The 12,332-nt window shown below is 55.7% G+C and overlaps 2 protein-coding genes across 2 annotated transcripts; one reads left to right on the top strand and one right to left on the bottom strand.

Moving 5' to 3' along the window:
- Positions 1 to 675: 675 nt before the first annotated feature.
- Positions 676 to 9,308, bottom strand: EPHX2 (epoxide hydrolase 2). The gene is made up of 19 exons (XM_015859842.2): positions 9,154 to 9,308; positions 7,466 to 7,550; positions 7,128 to 7,287; positions 6,333 to 6,523; positions 6,004 to 6,126; positions 5,658 to 5,732; positions 5,356 to 5,451; positions 5,184 to 5,262; positions 4,914 to 4,948; positions 4,734 to 4,760; positions 3,287 to 3,372; positions 3,045 to 3,156; positions 2,836 to 2,910; positions 2,420 to 2,465; positions 2,232 to 2,334; positions 2,067 to 2,136; positions 1,894 to 1,974; positions 1,017 to 1,075; positions 676 to 938 (listed from the first exon to the last, which is right to left on the bottom strand). The coding sequence occupies exons 1-19, from the start codon at positions 9,252 to 9,254 to the stop codon at positions 854 to 856; spliced, it is 1,689 nt and encodes a 562-aa protein (XP_015715328.1). The 5' UTR covers positions 9,255 to 9,308; the 3' UTR covers positions 676 to 853.
- A 560-nt stretch (positions 9,309 to 9,868) lies between these two features.
- LOC107312336 lies at positions 9,869 to 12,278 on the top strand. Its single transcript, XM_015859647.2, has 3 exons — positions 9,869 to 9,968; positions 10,943 to 11,349; positions 11,865 to 12,278. The coding sequence occupies exons 1-3, from the start codon at positions 9,900 to 9,902 to the stop codon at positions 12,013 to 12,015; spliced, it is 627 nt and encodes a 208-aa protein (XP_015715133.1). The 5' UTR covers positions 9,869 to 9,899; the 3' UTR covers positions 12,016 to 12,278.
- Positions 12,279 to 12,332: the final 54 nt, after the last annotated feature.

Below are 12,332 nucleotides of genomic sequence, written 5' to 3'. Positions count from 1 at the left end.
TGCAACAAGGATGCGTGAGCTCAAAGGAACCAGGATGCGTGCACTCAAGGGGCCAAGGATGTGTGTACCCTTGGGGTTGCAGCCAAGGGACAGAGGATGGACATGCATGGGATAATGGAGCTGAAGAAGCTGATGGGGCTGCAGGGGAGGGGTCATGGGATGGGGATCGGGGTCAGGGGCTGCTGGAGCAGTGTCCTGCTGGTGCAGTGTCCTGCTATGGCATTGCATGTGGTTTATAGGGCATGAAATGAGGGAAAGGGGATTGGGAGCCCCCTGTGAAAGCCACCCCCAGGGGTGCTGCAGGGAGTGGGCACACCACACTTAGCAGCCCTGCAGTGAGTACGAGGCACTGGAGGTGCAATGGGATCCTCCCACTCCTGCCCACCTCCAATAAAAACAAATGACAGAAGCAGACGGTTGTGCAACCCTTCCTGCAGACAGACAAACCACAAATCCCAGGCTGAAAATATCTGAGGGCTGGGGAAGAGTCGGGGGAAGGGGGGGGGGTGGAAAGGAGGGGAAATACCAGGCATGTTTGCCCAGCCCTTCCACCATCCTGGCTGGCTGCTCCCAAGCTTTTGAGGCCGCAGCAAGGGCCTGGAGCTCAGCAAAAAGGAATAGGATGAACCCTGGCACTGCAGGAATGCAGCACCAAGCCAAGTCCCGGAGACCCCATAGGAGAAGCAGTAGGGGACTGAACCCCACGGGTGCTTTATTTCTCTATGTTATAAAGGCAAGAAGGTGATTTCTGAAGCAGCAGCAGTGTCAGTGCATCCAGGCTTCCCTACAAAAAACCCCATTCCCAGCATAACCCCAGGGCGAGGGGAGCCCTGGGATGGAGCTTCAGGGATGCTCACAGCCGAGATGCCTTCAGCACAGCCCCATCTGGGGGCAGCCCCTCCAACCACTCCACCAGGATCTTGTTCAGAGCCGCGGGCCTGGGGGGATGCACAGAGTACAATTGGAGCTGGCATAGAGTAGGGGCCCAGTCCCAGGTTCCCACTCCCAGCTCTCACCTCTCCATCTGTGTCCAATGGCCACAAGCCTCCAGGTGCCCCCGGCGCAGCTGTGGGATCTTTGGGGGGGGAGGCAGGGGAGGTTGGGCCAGGAACAGACCCCCTCCTGCCTCCTTATCCCACCCTTATCCCCCATCACCTCCTTATCCCCGTTTCCCATATTCCCCTTACCCCCTCCCCTTATTTCCCCCTTCTCCTTTCCTTACCTGTTTCTTACTTCTCCCTTTATATCCCTATCTTCTTATCCCCCTTTATTCTTCCCATATTCCCTTCACCCTCCCTCACTCCCTTCCTTATCCTTTCCCTTTATTCCCTCCTGATTTACCTTCTAATTTCCCTCTTATCCCTTCCTTATTCCTGTTTCAGTCCTCCCTATCCCTCCCTTATTACCCCCCTTAATACTTCTTTTATTATCCCTTTATTCTTCCCATATACCTCCCTTATCCCTCCCTTATCCCTCCCTTATTCTTCCCTTATTCTTCCCTTATTCTTCCCTTATTCACTCCTTATTCACTCCTTATTCACTCCTTATCCTCCCCTTATTCCTTCCTTATTCCCTCCTTATCCTCCCCTTATTCCTTCCTTATTCACTCCTTATCCTCCCCTTATTCCTTCCTTATTCCCTCCTCATCCTCCCCTTATTCCTTATTTATTCCTCCCTCATTCCACTTTTGTTTCTCCCCACCCTTTATTCCTCCCCTTACCCCCTTCCCCTTTATTCCTCCCCTTCATAACCCCCTTTAACCCTCCTTTAATCCACACATCCCACACCCCAGCCCATATCCCAGCACAACTCCCACCCCCTGAGCTCCATTCCCATTGGAGCTCCCTCAGAACCATCTCCACCCCAATGCCTTTGGGATGGGGCCATACGTACCCACTCCTCCATGCCCTTGCTCATGCTGGGGAGCAACACCACATCCTTCCCTGCTGTCACCATCAGTGCTGGCATGAGAATCTGTAGGGAATACATAGGGACATGGGTGACACTTGTCCATGTGGCGGTAGCCCCATACATTGCTCCCATTAAAGAGGATCCCCCATGCCTACCTTCCTGTCCTTGGCTGAGAGTGCCCAGTGCCAGTTGGGTCTCATGTTCCGGTACCAATTCAGCGGACCCCTTGGGGAAAGGGAATGGGGAATTGGGGTTCAGTTCTACTGATCCCATTGCTCAGCCCATAACACAGCCTTAAAGGGGCACAGCACTGCTCCTACCTGAAGCCAGACCTCTGGAAGCGCTCGATGTAGTACTGCAGCTCAGCACCATGCAGGATGAGGCTCTCAGGAATGTCCTCTGGGAAGCCAACCAGCAGCCCCCCTACAACACAAAGCAGGGCAATGGGAGCATGGCCACCCCTCAACTCAGCCCCACTGCAGAGCTGTGCCCCCCAGCAGCCCCATACCTCGCTCCTGGACACCAAGCAGGCCGGGCACCGAGTGCAGGCGGTCCTTGAAGAGATGGCACAGTGCTGATGGGGTCACCCATAGCCAATGTGGAGCTGCGAGCCCCTCCTTGCCATGAGCCAGCACCGAGCACTGCTGCACCCCACAGGATGCAGAAGTGCATCCCCTTTCTCAAAGCACAGCTTTGCAGGGTCTTATTGCTCTACAGGGCAGTAAGCCCCGCACTGCTCACAGAGCTGCGTTCACTCTGGTCCCTACTGATGGCAGCTCAATGCAGGCTGTGCTGCAGGCAAACGGGGCAGCAGACAAGGGTGGAGCATGCCTGAAGAGCACTGTAGGCAGTATAAAGCCATCCCCAGATTCCTTTGCTTCTTCCACCCAGGTCAACCCTTTTCCCTCCCAGGTCCTCTCCTACCTCTGGGCGGGTGGAACGGATAAGGGCTTTCAGGGTACGGCCAATGTCCTTCTCCAGCTCAGCCTCTGCAACACCCTGCAGTGTAGGATGGGGCAGCGGGATGATATTGGGCACCCCATGGCATCAGGATGGGAGTCCAGCCTTTGGGTAGGCAAAGACCATGCAAGCTGGGGACCCCAACATGGGCAGGTCCCCCATCCTTGACTCACCGGCTCTTGGAAGTAGAACTGGTAATCAAACATAGGGAAGCTTTTCAGCTTCTCCACAACATCCACTGTGGGGTCTGCTGGTCGGTATGGGGTGTTCAGTGAGGCCACAGCCCTGGGACAATGTGGGGAGCAAAGTTACCATGGGGAGCAAAGCCAGGCAAGCCCTGAAGGGTGAAAGGCAACAGGGTGCTCCCTGCAGGGATGGTTGCTGACCCTAAAAGGGCAGTGAGGTATGAACCCACCTCACTCTCTCGGGGTAGAAGAGGGCCATGTTCCAGACCACTGCACCACCCCAGTCATGGCCGATGAACACAGCTTGTGGGATGCCCTGCAGGACAATGACAGGGAGAGGGACCATGAGTGCATCCCCATGGAGAGCATTTCACTGAGTGCAGCACCAACAAGAGCATCCTACTGAGCACAGCCCCAAGGAGGGCATCTCATCGAGTGCACTCCCAACAGAAAATCTCATTGAGCTCACCCTCATGGCGAGCATCCCAGTGAGCGTGTCCCCAAGGACAGCATCCCCAAGGACAGCATCCCATTGAGCTCACCCCCATGGCCAGCATCCCACCCAGTGACTACAACCCAAAGGAGAGCATCCCAATGAGTACAAACCCAAGGACAGCACCCCACTGAGTATGACCCCAAGGACAGCATCCCCAAGGAGAGCATCCCAGTGACTACAACCCAAAGGAGAGCATCCCAATGAGCACAAACCCAAGGAGAGAATCCCATTGAGTTCACCCCCATGGTCAGCATCCCAGTGACTACAATCCAAAAAGAGAACATCCCAATGAGCACAAACCCAAGGTGAGCATCCCACTGAGTATGTCCCTAAGGAGAGCACTCCAGTAAGCGCGACCCCAAGGTGAACATCCCATTAAGCCCAATGAACCTCCACACTCAAAAGCAGAGATTGGAATCCTAAGCACTGAACATGGAGAGCTTTGCCTTCCCCAAAAAGCATTAAAAAAAGACTTCTCTTTCTTTTGGGGGGGCCTTTTGCTACCAGTGGCATGGGGATGGAGGAGAGGGTAGAGCATGGGGTCCTGAAGGGGGACCTATGGGGACCAGCCCCCATATGGCAGTGGGATATAGGGTCGGGAAGGGCTGGCAGCACCCTGCAGGGCAGCCAGATCCTACACCCAGTGCTCCGCTCCCCAGCTGTCCTTCCTTCTTACTGACCCCCACGGGCTCCTACAAACAAATCCAATTAAAACACCAGCTCATAACAACGAAGCAGACGGTCTGTAATTAGCCGATGTTTAGAAATATAATTAAAACTCCCTTCCAGCAGCAAGAGCTCCCTGAGGATGGCAAGGGGGGAAGCTAGGGATGGTGAGGCTCTGTGCTGTGGTTTAACCCTTTCCCAATAGGGGGATGGGAGCCAAAACCCCACATAAAGGGGATGGGGGCTGCCAGGTTGAGCACTCTGGGATCTACTGTGATTCCAAAGGATTTGCCATGGGATGAGGCTCCCATGGAGGTGGGCACCATATCCCCACACTTAGCCAAGGACTGGAGGTGGCAACACAGAACAGGGGCTGACAGACCCTATAAGGGTATCCCTATAGATCTTTGAGGGGCATGAGCATCCCTGTCCTGAAGTTCACATCTACAGTATACAGGGAGGGCATGAACTGCTCAGACATGGTGGCAGGTGGGGGTGAGGAGGGGGATTCTTACCAGTTTGTCCAGAAAAACAGTCAGGTCCTGCAGATGGAGGAGATTGGGGTCAGAGGGTCCCACATCCCAGTGTCAAGCAGAGGCTGAGGTTCCCCCCATGGGTCTCACCCATATGCAAGAGCCAAGCCCAGGGTTCCAGCTCTAGCCCTCCCACCTCCATATGGCACCACAGCTCCTCACCTTACAGATCTGCTCCTGGGAATACTCTTCTATCTCTGTGCAAAAGACAGAATTCCTATCACTGCAGTGTTCCCATTTATCTAAAGGGATCACAAAAGCTCCTCTGTCTCCCCAGGGTGAAGGAACCTTGTGTCAAACACCACCCAGCTGGGGACAAGCGACAGCAGACACTATGCTCTGAGCCCCTTATCCAGAGCAAAGGGATGGGGAAAACCTTCGGATGCTCGTGGCTACATCTTGGTCCCATGGGGAAGGAGGGGTACTGCTCACCTGGTGGTGCTGTGGACTCGCCGTAGCCTTTCATCTCCAAAGCAATGACACGGAAGCCAGCATCAGCCAGAGCAGGAATCTGGGAAAGCAAGCAGTAAAAAAAACATGGAAGGATGCAATGCCTGGTGTGTCACCACACCAACATGGCCATCCCATCTCCCCATCCCCTTACCTGGTAGCGCCAGGAGAGCCAGGACTCAGGGAAGCCGTGACACAGGCAGATAGTGGGGCCATGCCCCATCTCCACAAAGTGCAGCTGCACGCCGGGCTGTGGGGTCAGAGAGAGCTCAGCACCCAGCACCCTCAGAGCCCCCTGGGTGCTCCTGAGCCACGTGCAAGGCATTTGGCCATGGGGTGGATGGGGAACATCGTGCATCACAGTCCCTCCAGAACAGCATGATGTCAAATCCTTGCCTTTGTCCCAATGCTCTGAGTAGAACATTTGTCCCCACCATGATTTGCTGCCCCCCTTACCCGGATGGGCACGTATCCATGGCTCATGGTGGCTGGATCACAGGAGGTTGGCAATGGTTCCTCTTGCTGGAGAAGCTATGGGATAAGGAGAGCTCCTAAGGTGGAGTACAGCACCTGTTAGTGCTGAGCTTCCAGTGTCACCCAGCAGTGCCATGCAGACACTGTGGCACAATGCTTCACATGGATGGAGAAGCTGTGCCTGTTTCCTCTTCCCATCAGCACTGGACACCCACAGCTGTGCCTCCACCCTGACATTGCTGATCCTATATCCGAGAACAGCAATCCAACCTTTACCCAGATCCTGACCCAGTGGGGGTCAGGGTGTCCCTATGGCACCACTACATACCTGCACGCCTGACAGCTCCTGCAGCTCCTTCAGGACGGTGTCGGTGTCCCTGACGAGTATGGTGGCCATGCCCATCTCTCGGGCTGGCTTCAGGTTCTCCCCGATGTCATCCAGAACGATCACCTGGAGCAGATCCCAGACAAAGGGATCCAGAGATCCCCAGGGTGCTTGGGGATAGAGGCACCCCTGGATCCCCCTCTTCCCCACCCATAGTAGGGTGCCCAGCACCATGGACAGGGGCTTTGGAGTTCCCAATGGAGGAGACCCTACAGCCCCTCTGGGCATCATCACCATCTTGGAAGCTGTAGGGGATGATGGTGACCCCGTACCTCCTGTGGTCGTGCCTGCAGCACATCCAGGGCATATGTGTATATGCGGGGATCTGGCTTGTGCAGCCCCACACGGCATGATTCAATGAGCAGGTCAAAATGCCGCTGCAGGACGGTCAGCAGAGAGGAGGTGAAGAGCCGCCCCGTGCTGTCATCCACCCAGTTGTTGGTGAAGACACAGGTCTTAAACCCTGGGGAAAAGCAGAGATGGGGGAAATCTTAGTGACCATGTCCCTAAATAGAATCACAGAATTGTTAAGGTTCAAAAAGACCATCAAGATCATCAAGTCCATCTGGCAATCCTTTACCACCATGCCTACTTCAAGAATCACAGAAGACTCCTAAGAACATCAAGTCCAATCACAGACCCATTCCCACTATGCCCACTAAGCCATGTCCCTAAATAAAGCCATAGATTGACTAAGGTTGAGAAAGACCTCCAAGATCATCAAGGCTTTGCTTGGTAACAAACCAGGCACACCTCAACACCACCCAGGAGTTACAGCCCTTCCTGTCCCCAAGGGTTGAAAGGTGATGGCCTCAAATATGCACCAGGGGAGGTTCAGGTTGGATATTAGGAACAATTTCTTCTCCAAAAAGCAGTAATGCAGTGGCACAGCTGCCCAGGGAGGTGGTGGGGCCACTGTACATGGAGGTATTCCAGAGCTTTGGGGATGTGGCACTGAGGGATGTGGGCAGTGGGCATGGTGGGATGGGCTATCATTGGACTTGGGGACCTAGAGGTCTCTTCCATCCTGAATGAGCTGGGATACCCCACAGCTCCCTGGCACCCACCGTTCCTCCGGAGCGTGCTGGCAGCCTGCAGCAGTTGGGCATTGAGGGTGCCCTTGGCTGCCATCTCCTCAAACACATGGGCGATAGAAAAGGTGGTTGGTAACGTGATGCCTGAAGTGGAGGCGTGCTGCCTGCAACCCTCGTCCACCTCCAAGAAGAGCTGGAAAACACCCCCAGATCCCATCAGAGATAGCCCTGTGGTGAGGCAGTACCCGCAGCCTCGCACCTCACTTTCAATGGCTCCATCCCAAAACCAAAGGGTTCAACCCAAAACCCCTGGCCCCCTCAAATCCATATAGGGGCAACTGATGGACCCCTCCCCAGTGCTCACCACTCACCTGGGACAGGGTGATCTGCCCCCGCATCACCTTGTTATGGGGGCTGTCAGAGCCACCTGCAAACAGGACATCCCGCAAGAAATTCCTACAAAGGAAAGAGAGGGGGGTGCTGTGGTCAGTGGGCACCCCAAGATCTGAGGGTGAAAACCAAAACCAAAGGGGGGACCCCAAAGCTTGGGGATGGTACCCCTAAGCCTGGGGGGTACCCCAAAACCAAGGGGTAGGCACTGCAAAACCAAATGGTGGGACACGCCATGACCAAATGGAGCAGAGGATACCCCAAAGCCTAGAAGAGGGAATCCCAAATCCTGGAGGGCCACCTCAAAACCAAAGGGAGCTCCTCAAAACCAAAGGGTCGATACCCCAATACCAAGGGGTGGGGGGGGGGGGGGAGCATCCCAAAGCCTGGGGGAGCTCCCAAAACCCAAAGGTTTGGTGCCACTATACCAATGGGGACGACCCAAAAACAAGGGAGGNCCCAAAACCCAAAGGTTTGGTGCCACTATACCAATGGGGACGACCCAAAAACAAGGGAGGTACCTCAGAGACTGGGAGGAGTAGCCCAAACTTGGAAGAGATGACCCTCAAAACCAAGAGAGGGCATCCCAAAACCAAGAAGGGGTATCCCAAAACCAAGAAGGGGAACCCCAATACCAAGGGAAGTATCCCAAAACTAAGGGGAGTATCCCAAAACCAAAGGGAGAGCACCCCAAAACCTGCAAGGGGGCAGCCCAGGACTGAAGAGTGGGCATCCCAAGACTGATGGGCAAGAGATGCATTAGATAGAGGTGGCTCTGAGCACCAACCCCCCTCCATCCCCCATCACATCCATCCTCGCTGGCAGCTCAATTACTTCGCATCTCGAGTACGACTCGGGGCTGATCGGCCAAGGAGAAGAGAAAACAGCCGAGAAGGAGGAAATGTGCAAAGCTGCAGCTCAAGGAAAATAATTGCCCCTATCAGAATCACAAAAGGGCTTTCTCAGGAGGCAATAAAACAAAAGCAAAGCGCTTGGCAATGGGACAGAATTCCTTCGGGTCGATTTCATCCCTGTGCCAGCGAGATCGGTGTCACCCATTTCTTTTCGTAATGAGGTGAAGGATGAACTATTTCATCGGCTGATAATGGAGGAATTTATTGCTCCATCTGCTCCTCTGCATCTATATTGCTTAACTCGTTGCTTCCAGCTCTGTATATTGCACTGAAATGCATCGCTGTGCTGAAATAACGCTGCTATTCCCCCTTTGGACACATGGGGTGGTGCAAACAGCCCCAACCCGTTCTACTCATGGCGTTGGGAAGTTCCTAAATAGGACAAATGGGTTCCCAATGGTCTTTGGGATCAGATATGGGGCGAAATACCCCAATTCTCGGGCAGTCTGAAGGCTGACACGGGGTGCAAGGACCTACGGCGGGTCTCAAGCAGCTCAGCCCCATTGAAGGCGTTGAGGAGGGGGCTAATGCCCCCCCCCCCCCTTCCAAATAGGGGTGGGGGGTTAATCCGCATCCCCCTCCCCCTCCCGTCCCATCGGGGGGTCTATCGCTGAGTCCGCGCGGGCGGCGACCGCACACACAACATCGCCGCTTTGTTTCCACGTGTCTCTGTCTGAGAGGCGCCCCGTTTACAAGCGGGCGGGCGGCTTTTAAAACTCCGAACCGGAACCTAGAAAGCGGTGCCGAACCGTTACCTGGGCAAGGCGTAATTCCGTTCGCAGGAGCCCAAAAAGTGCTGCAGGCCGGGTCCGAAGAGAACACCGCCTAAATCGAACAACGCAAACCTACGAGCCATGACAGCTTCCACAGCCGGGTCTCGAACCTGTGACCTCCAAAGGCCGCGCCCTAAGCCACGCCCCCTCCCGTAGCCACGCCCCCTTATGTGTCTTGGCCACGCCCCCTTGCCCTGCAGCGCCGCGCAGGTCCTAGCGCCGCCCGTCCGTTCCACTCAGCACATAGACCCTCCCCTATATAGTCCTTTTGGGGGGCATCCCGACACAGGAACGGCCCAACCATCGCCCTACTGAATCTATGGGGTCCCCGCTTCCCCATGGGTTTAGGGTAGTGGTCTCCCAGATCCTCACGAATGGGCAAATGTGGTGGCTTTTGCCCCACGTTGCGTTTTGGGGGGGGTATTAATGAGTTGATCCTGCAGCTATCTCGGCTCCTGCTGCACCCCTTGGGTTTGCATACGTATACACACGTATATACGTGCAGCACATCCATGCACGCACACCTGCACGCACATCCACATGCTTAGCACATACATGCACACATATGCACGCTGTCAAGCCATGCTGCTCATAGCTGTATCCCTCCCAGCTTTATAACACACTCAGACCCCCCCCCCAATACATGCACGACCCCATACATCCCCCCTCAGCCCTCCAAGCTCATTGCTGTGCACAGTGTGTGTGTGTGTGCACATGCGTGTGTGCACATGAACGTGGGCTGGCCCAGCCTCCCAGAGCACAGTGCCCACATTGCAGGAGCGTCGCCTCGCCTTGCAGTGAGTGGGATGGGGGGGGGGGAAGGTGATGGGAGGTGGGAGGGGAGCGGTGCCACCCCGGTGCCTCAGTTTCCCCTACTGCAAGATGAGCAGTGGGGCTGAAATGTGGGACAAATAGGGGTTGCAGGGTGTGTGTTGGGGAGGGGGGGTTATTGAAGCATTGTAAACTAAGTGCAGGGGGGGTAGGGGTCATATTCTGTACGAAGGGGGGGTGGGAATTGCTTTGGGTTGAGAGGATGAGTTGCTCTGGGTGGGATCTGAGCCCCCCTCGAGCTGTGCCATTCCCAGCTATGGGAATCCAGTTGCTTTGCTCATTGTCCCCCACTTACCCCCGTGCTCCACCCGGATTAAAGCTCCTTACCCAACATCTGGCACAGCCCGGACCCCTGATGGGCAGAGAGAGTTCCCCAAAGCAAAAATCCAAATGCATTTGAAGGAGGAAGGAGAAGGAAAGAAGACTTTGGTCAGGATGGAACTTGATTCTCCCTGCCAGCAGACGTTGTGCTGAGTCCCAGCCAGCTCATGGCAGGGCTGGATGCCACAGCTCTGCGGTCTCCGAATGGCATCTCCGGTCCTTCCCCAATGCTTCAGGGCTCTTTGTTCTGCTCTCCGCCCTTCCAGCCCAGCTGCCAGAGGTTTCCAATGGTGGTTTTGGAAGAGCCGAGCTGTCTGCTGCTCCCCACCGAGGCCCCTTTCTCCTCCATGGAGGGGAGTTGGAGGGGCAGAATCAGCTCCAGCCCCTTTGTGCCTCAGTGTTCCCACCTTTACACTTTGGGGCACAGCACCCCCCCCACCCCCCCCAGATCCTAAATCCCAGCAGTCGGAAAGTTTTCCATCCCTTATAGGAAAAGAAACATCTCTGAGGGATTTTGCTGATGCAAACTGAAATCTGAGGGTCCCTGGTGGGATGCAGAAGGGTCCCCAAGAGCATCCCAGCCCCACAGCAGGGTGCTGACTCCCACCTCTCCCCATAGGACACCATGGTCCCGCGGGCCTGCTGCTTGTTGGTGGGGCTGTGTGCGCTGCTCCCTCATGCCACCCCCCAGCATGACCCCCATGGGGACCCTGAGCGCTGTGGCATCACCTTCCATGCCCCAGACCCCTGCCGTCCACCCCATGTGTCATCCTCTCTTGCATCCCGTGAGGAGCTGGAACATCTGCAGAGCCTCCTGCAGCAGAACAGGGCTACGCTGCAGGATGTGGAGGCAGCAGCGGTGCTGGAGGAACCCCAAACCCGATACCAGGATGTGATCAATGAGGCCCTGCCCGCCATCCGTGGGGCCAACCAGGAGTTTGGGGAGAGCCTGGACAACGTGCGCAGGGAGCTGGAGGCTCATATGGCCCAGAGCGATCACCCACAGGTGGTGGAGAAGAGGGAGAAGTAAGTGAGCAGCACCCTGAGCCCCACATCCATAAAGTGGATTCCCATTCCCATCCCATTCTTTTAAGCGTGGAATAATGGATGGTTCTTGGGGAGTTCTGCTGACATCTGGAGGTCCCTGGTAGGGGGAAGTAGGGGAGATGCTCCTTACAGGTGATGGGGATAGGGGGAAGCATCACCCAAACTCCACACACAGGTGGGCATTACAGGCACCCAGGTCTGGGTGCTGCTCTGCATGGTCCTAAGGATGCTCAGTGCTGTTGGTGAGCACATATAGTTGGTTGGTGGGTCTCAGGTGAGGTACGGAGGCTCCACCAGCCCACACCACTGATAGAGCATCATAGAATCACTGGGGGTTCGAAAGACCTCCAAGATCTTCAAGCCCAACCATTGATCCATCCCCACCATGTCTCATGCCACTGATATCCAGACGTATATCCCTTGCCTGAACCCTCAGGATCAGCCATTGGCTCGTGCCATTGATATCCACCCATGTCCCTGCATTGAACCCGCAGGCTGCGCAAGGACATCCGCCTGGTGGCCCACGTGCTGAATCTCACCTCTCACCTTGCCCACATCCTCGACGCCTCCTCCCAGCGCCTCCAGGATGAGCTGAGCCGCCTCCTGCAGCGCTCAACCGCCCGTGTTGCTGCTGCCCAGCCATAGGACATGGGCAGGGCTCTGCCTCTGCTCTCCGTACATCCTTGCTTGCTGGTAGGATGCTGCTTTGCACCCACGCTGGATCATTTGTGCTGCTTTCAAGGAGTCCTTTTGCAGAGGGTGTTTGCAAAGCAAGGTGGGCACTGGGTGGGGTGGGGGGCTGCAGCGTGCTGTGCAAGACCTCATCCACGTGATGCCCATCACTCCGAGTATTTAATACATTAGTGTGGTAGGAGCTCTGCCTCTGTATGGGGGGGTGGAAGGGGATGAGATGAGATGGGGATTGGGATGGGGTTGGGGATGGGAATGGGATGGGGTTGGGG

Source organism: Coturnix japonica, chromosome 3 (genome assembly GCF_001577835.2).
Source record: "Coturnix japonica isolate 7356 chromosome 3, Coturnix japonica 2.1, whole genome shotgun sequence".
Lineage (NCBI taxonomy): Eukaryota > Metazoa > Chordata > Aves > Galliformes > Phasianidae > Coturnix > Coturnix japonica.
Note: the sequence above shows the minus strand (reverse complement) of the source record. Positions and strands in the feature narration are given on the sequence as shown.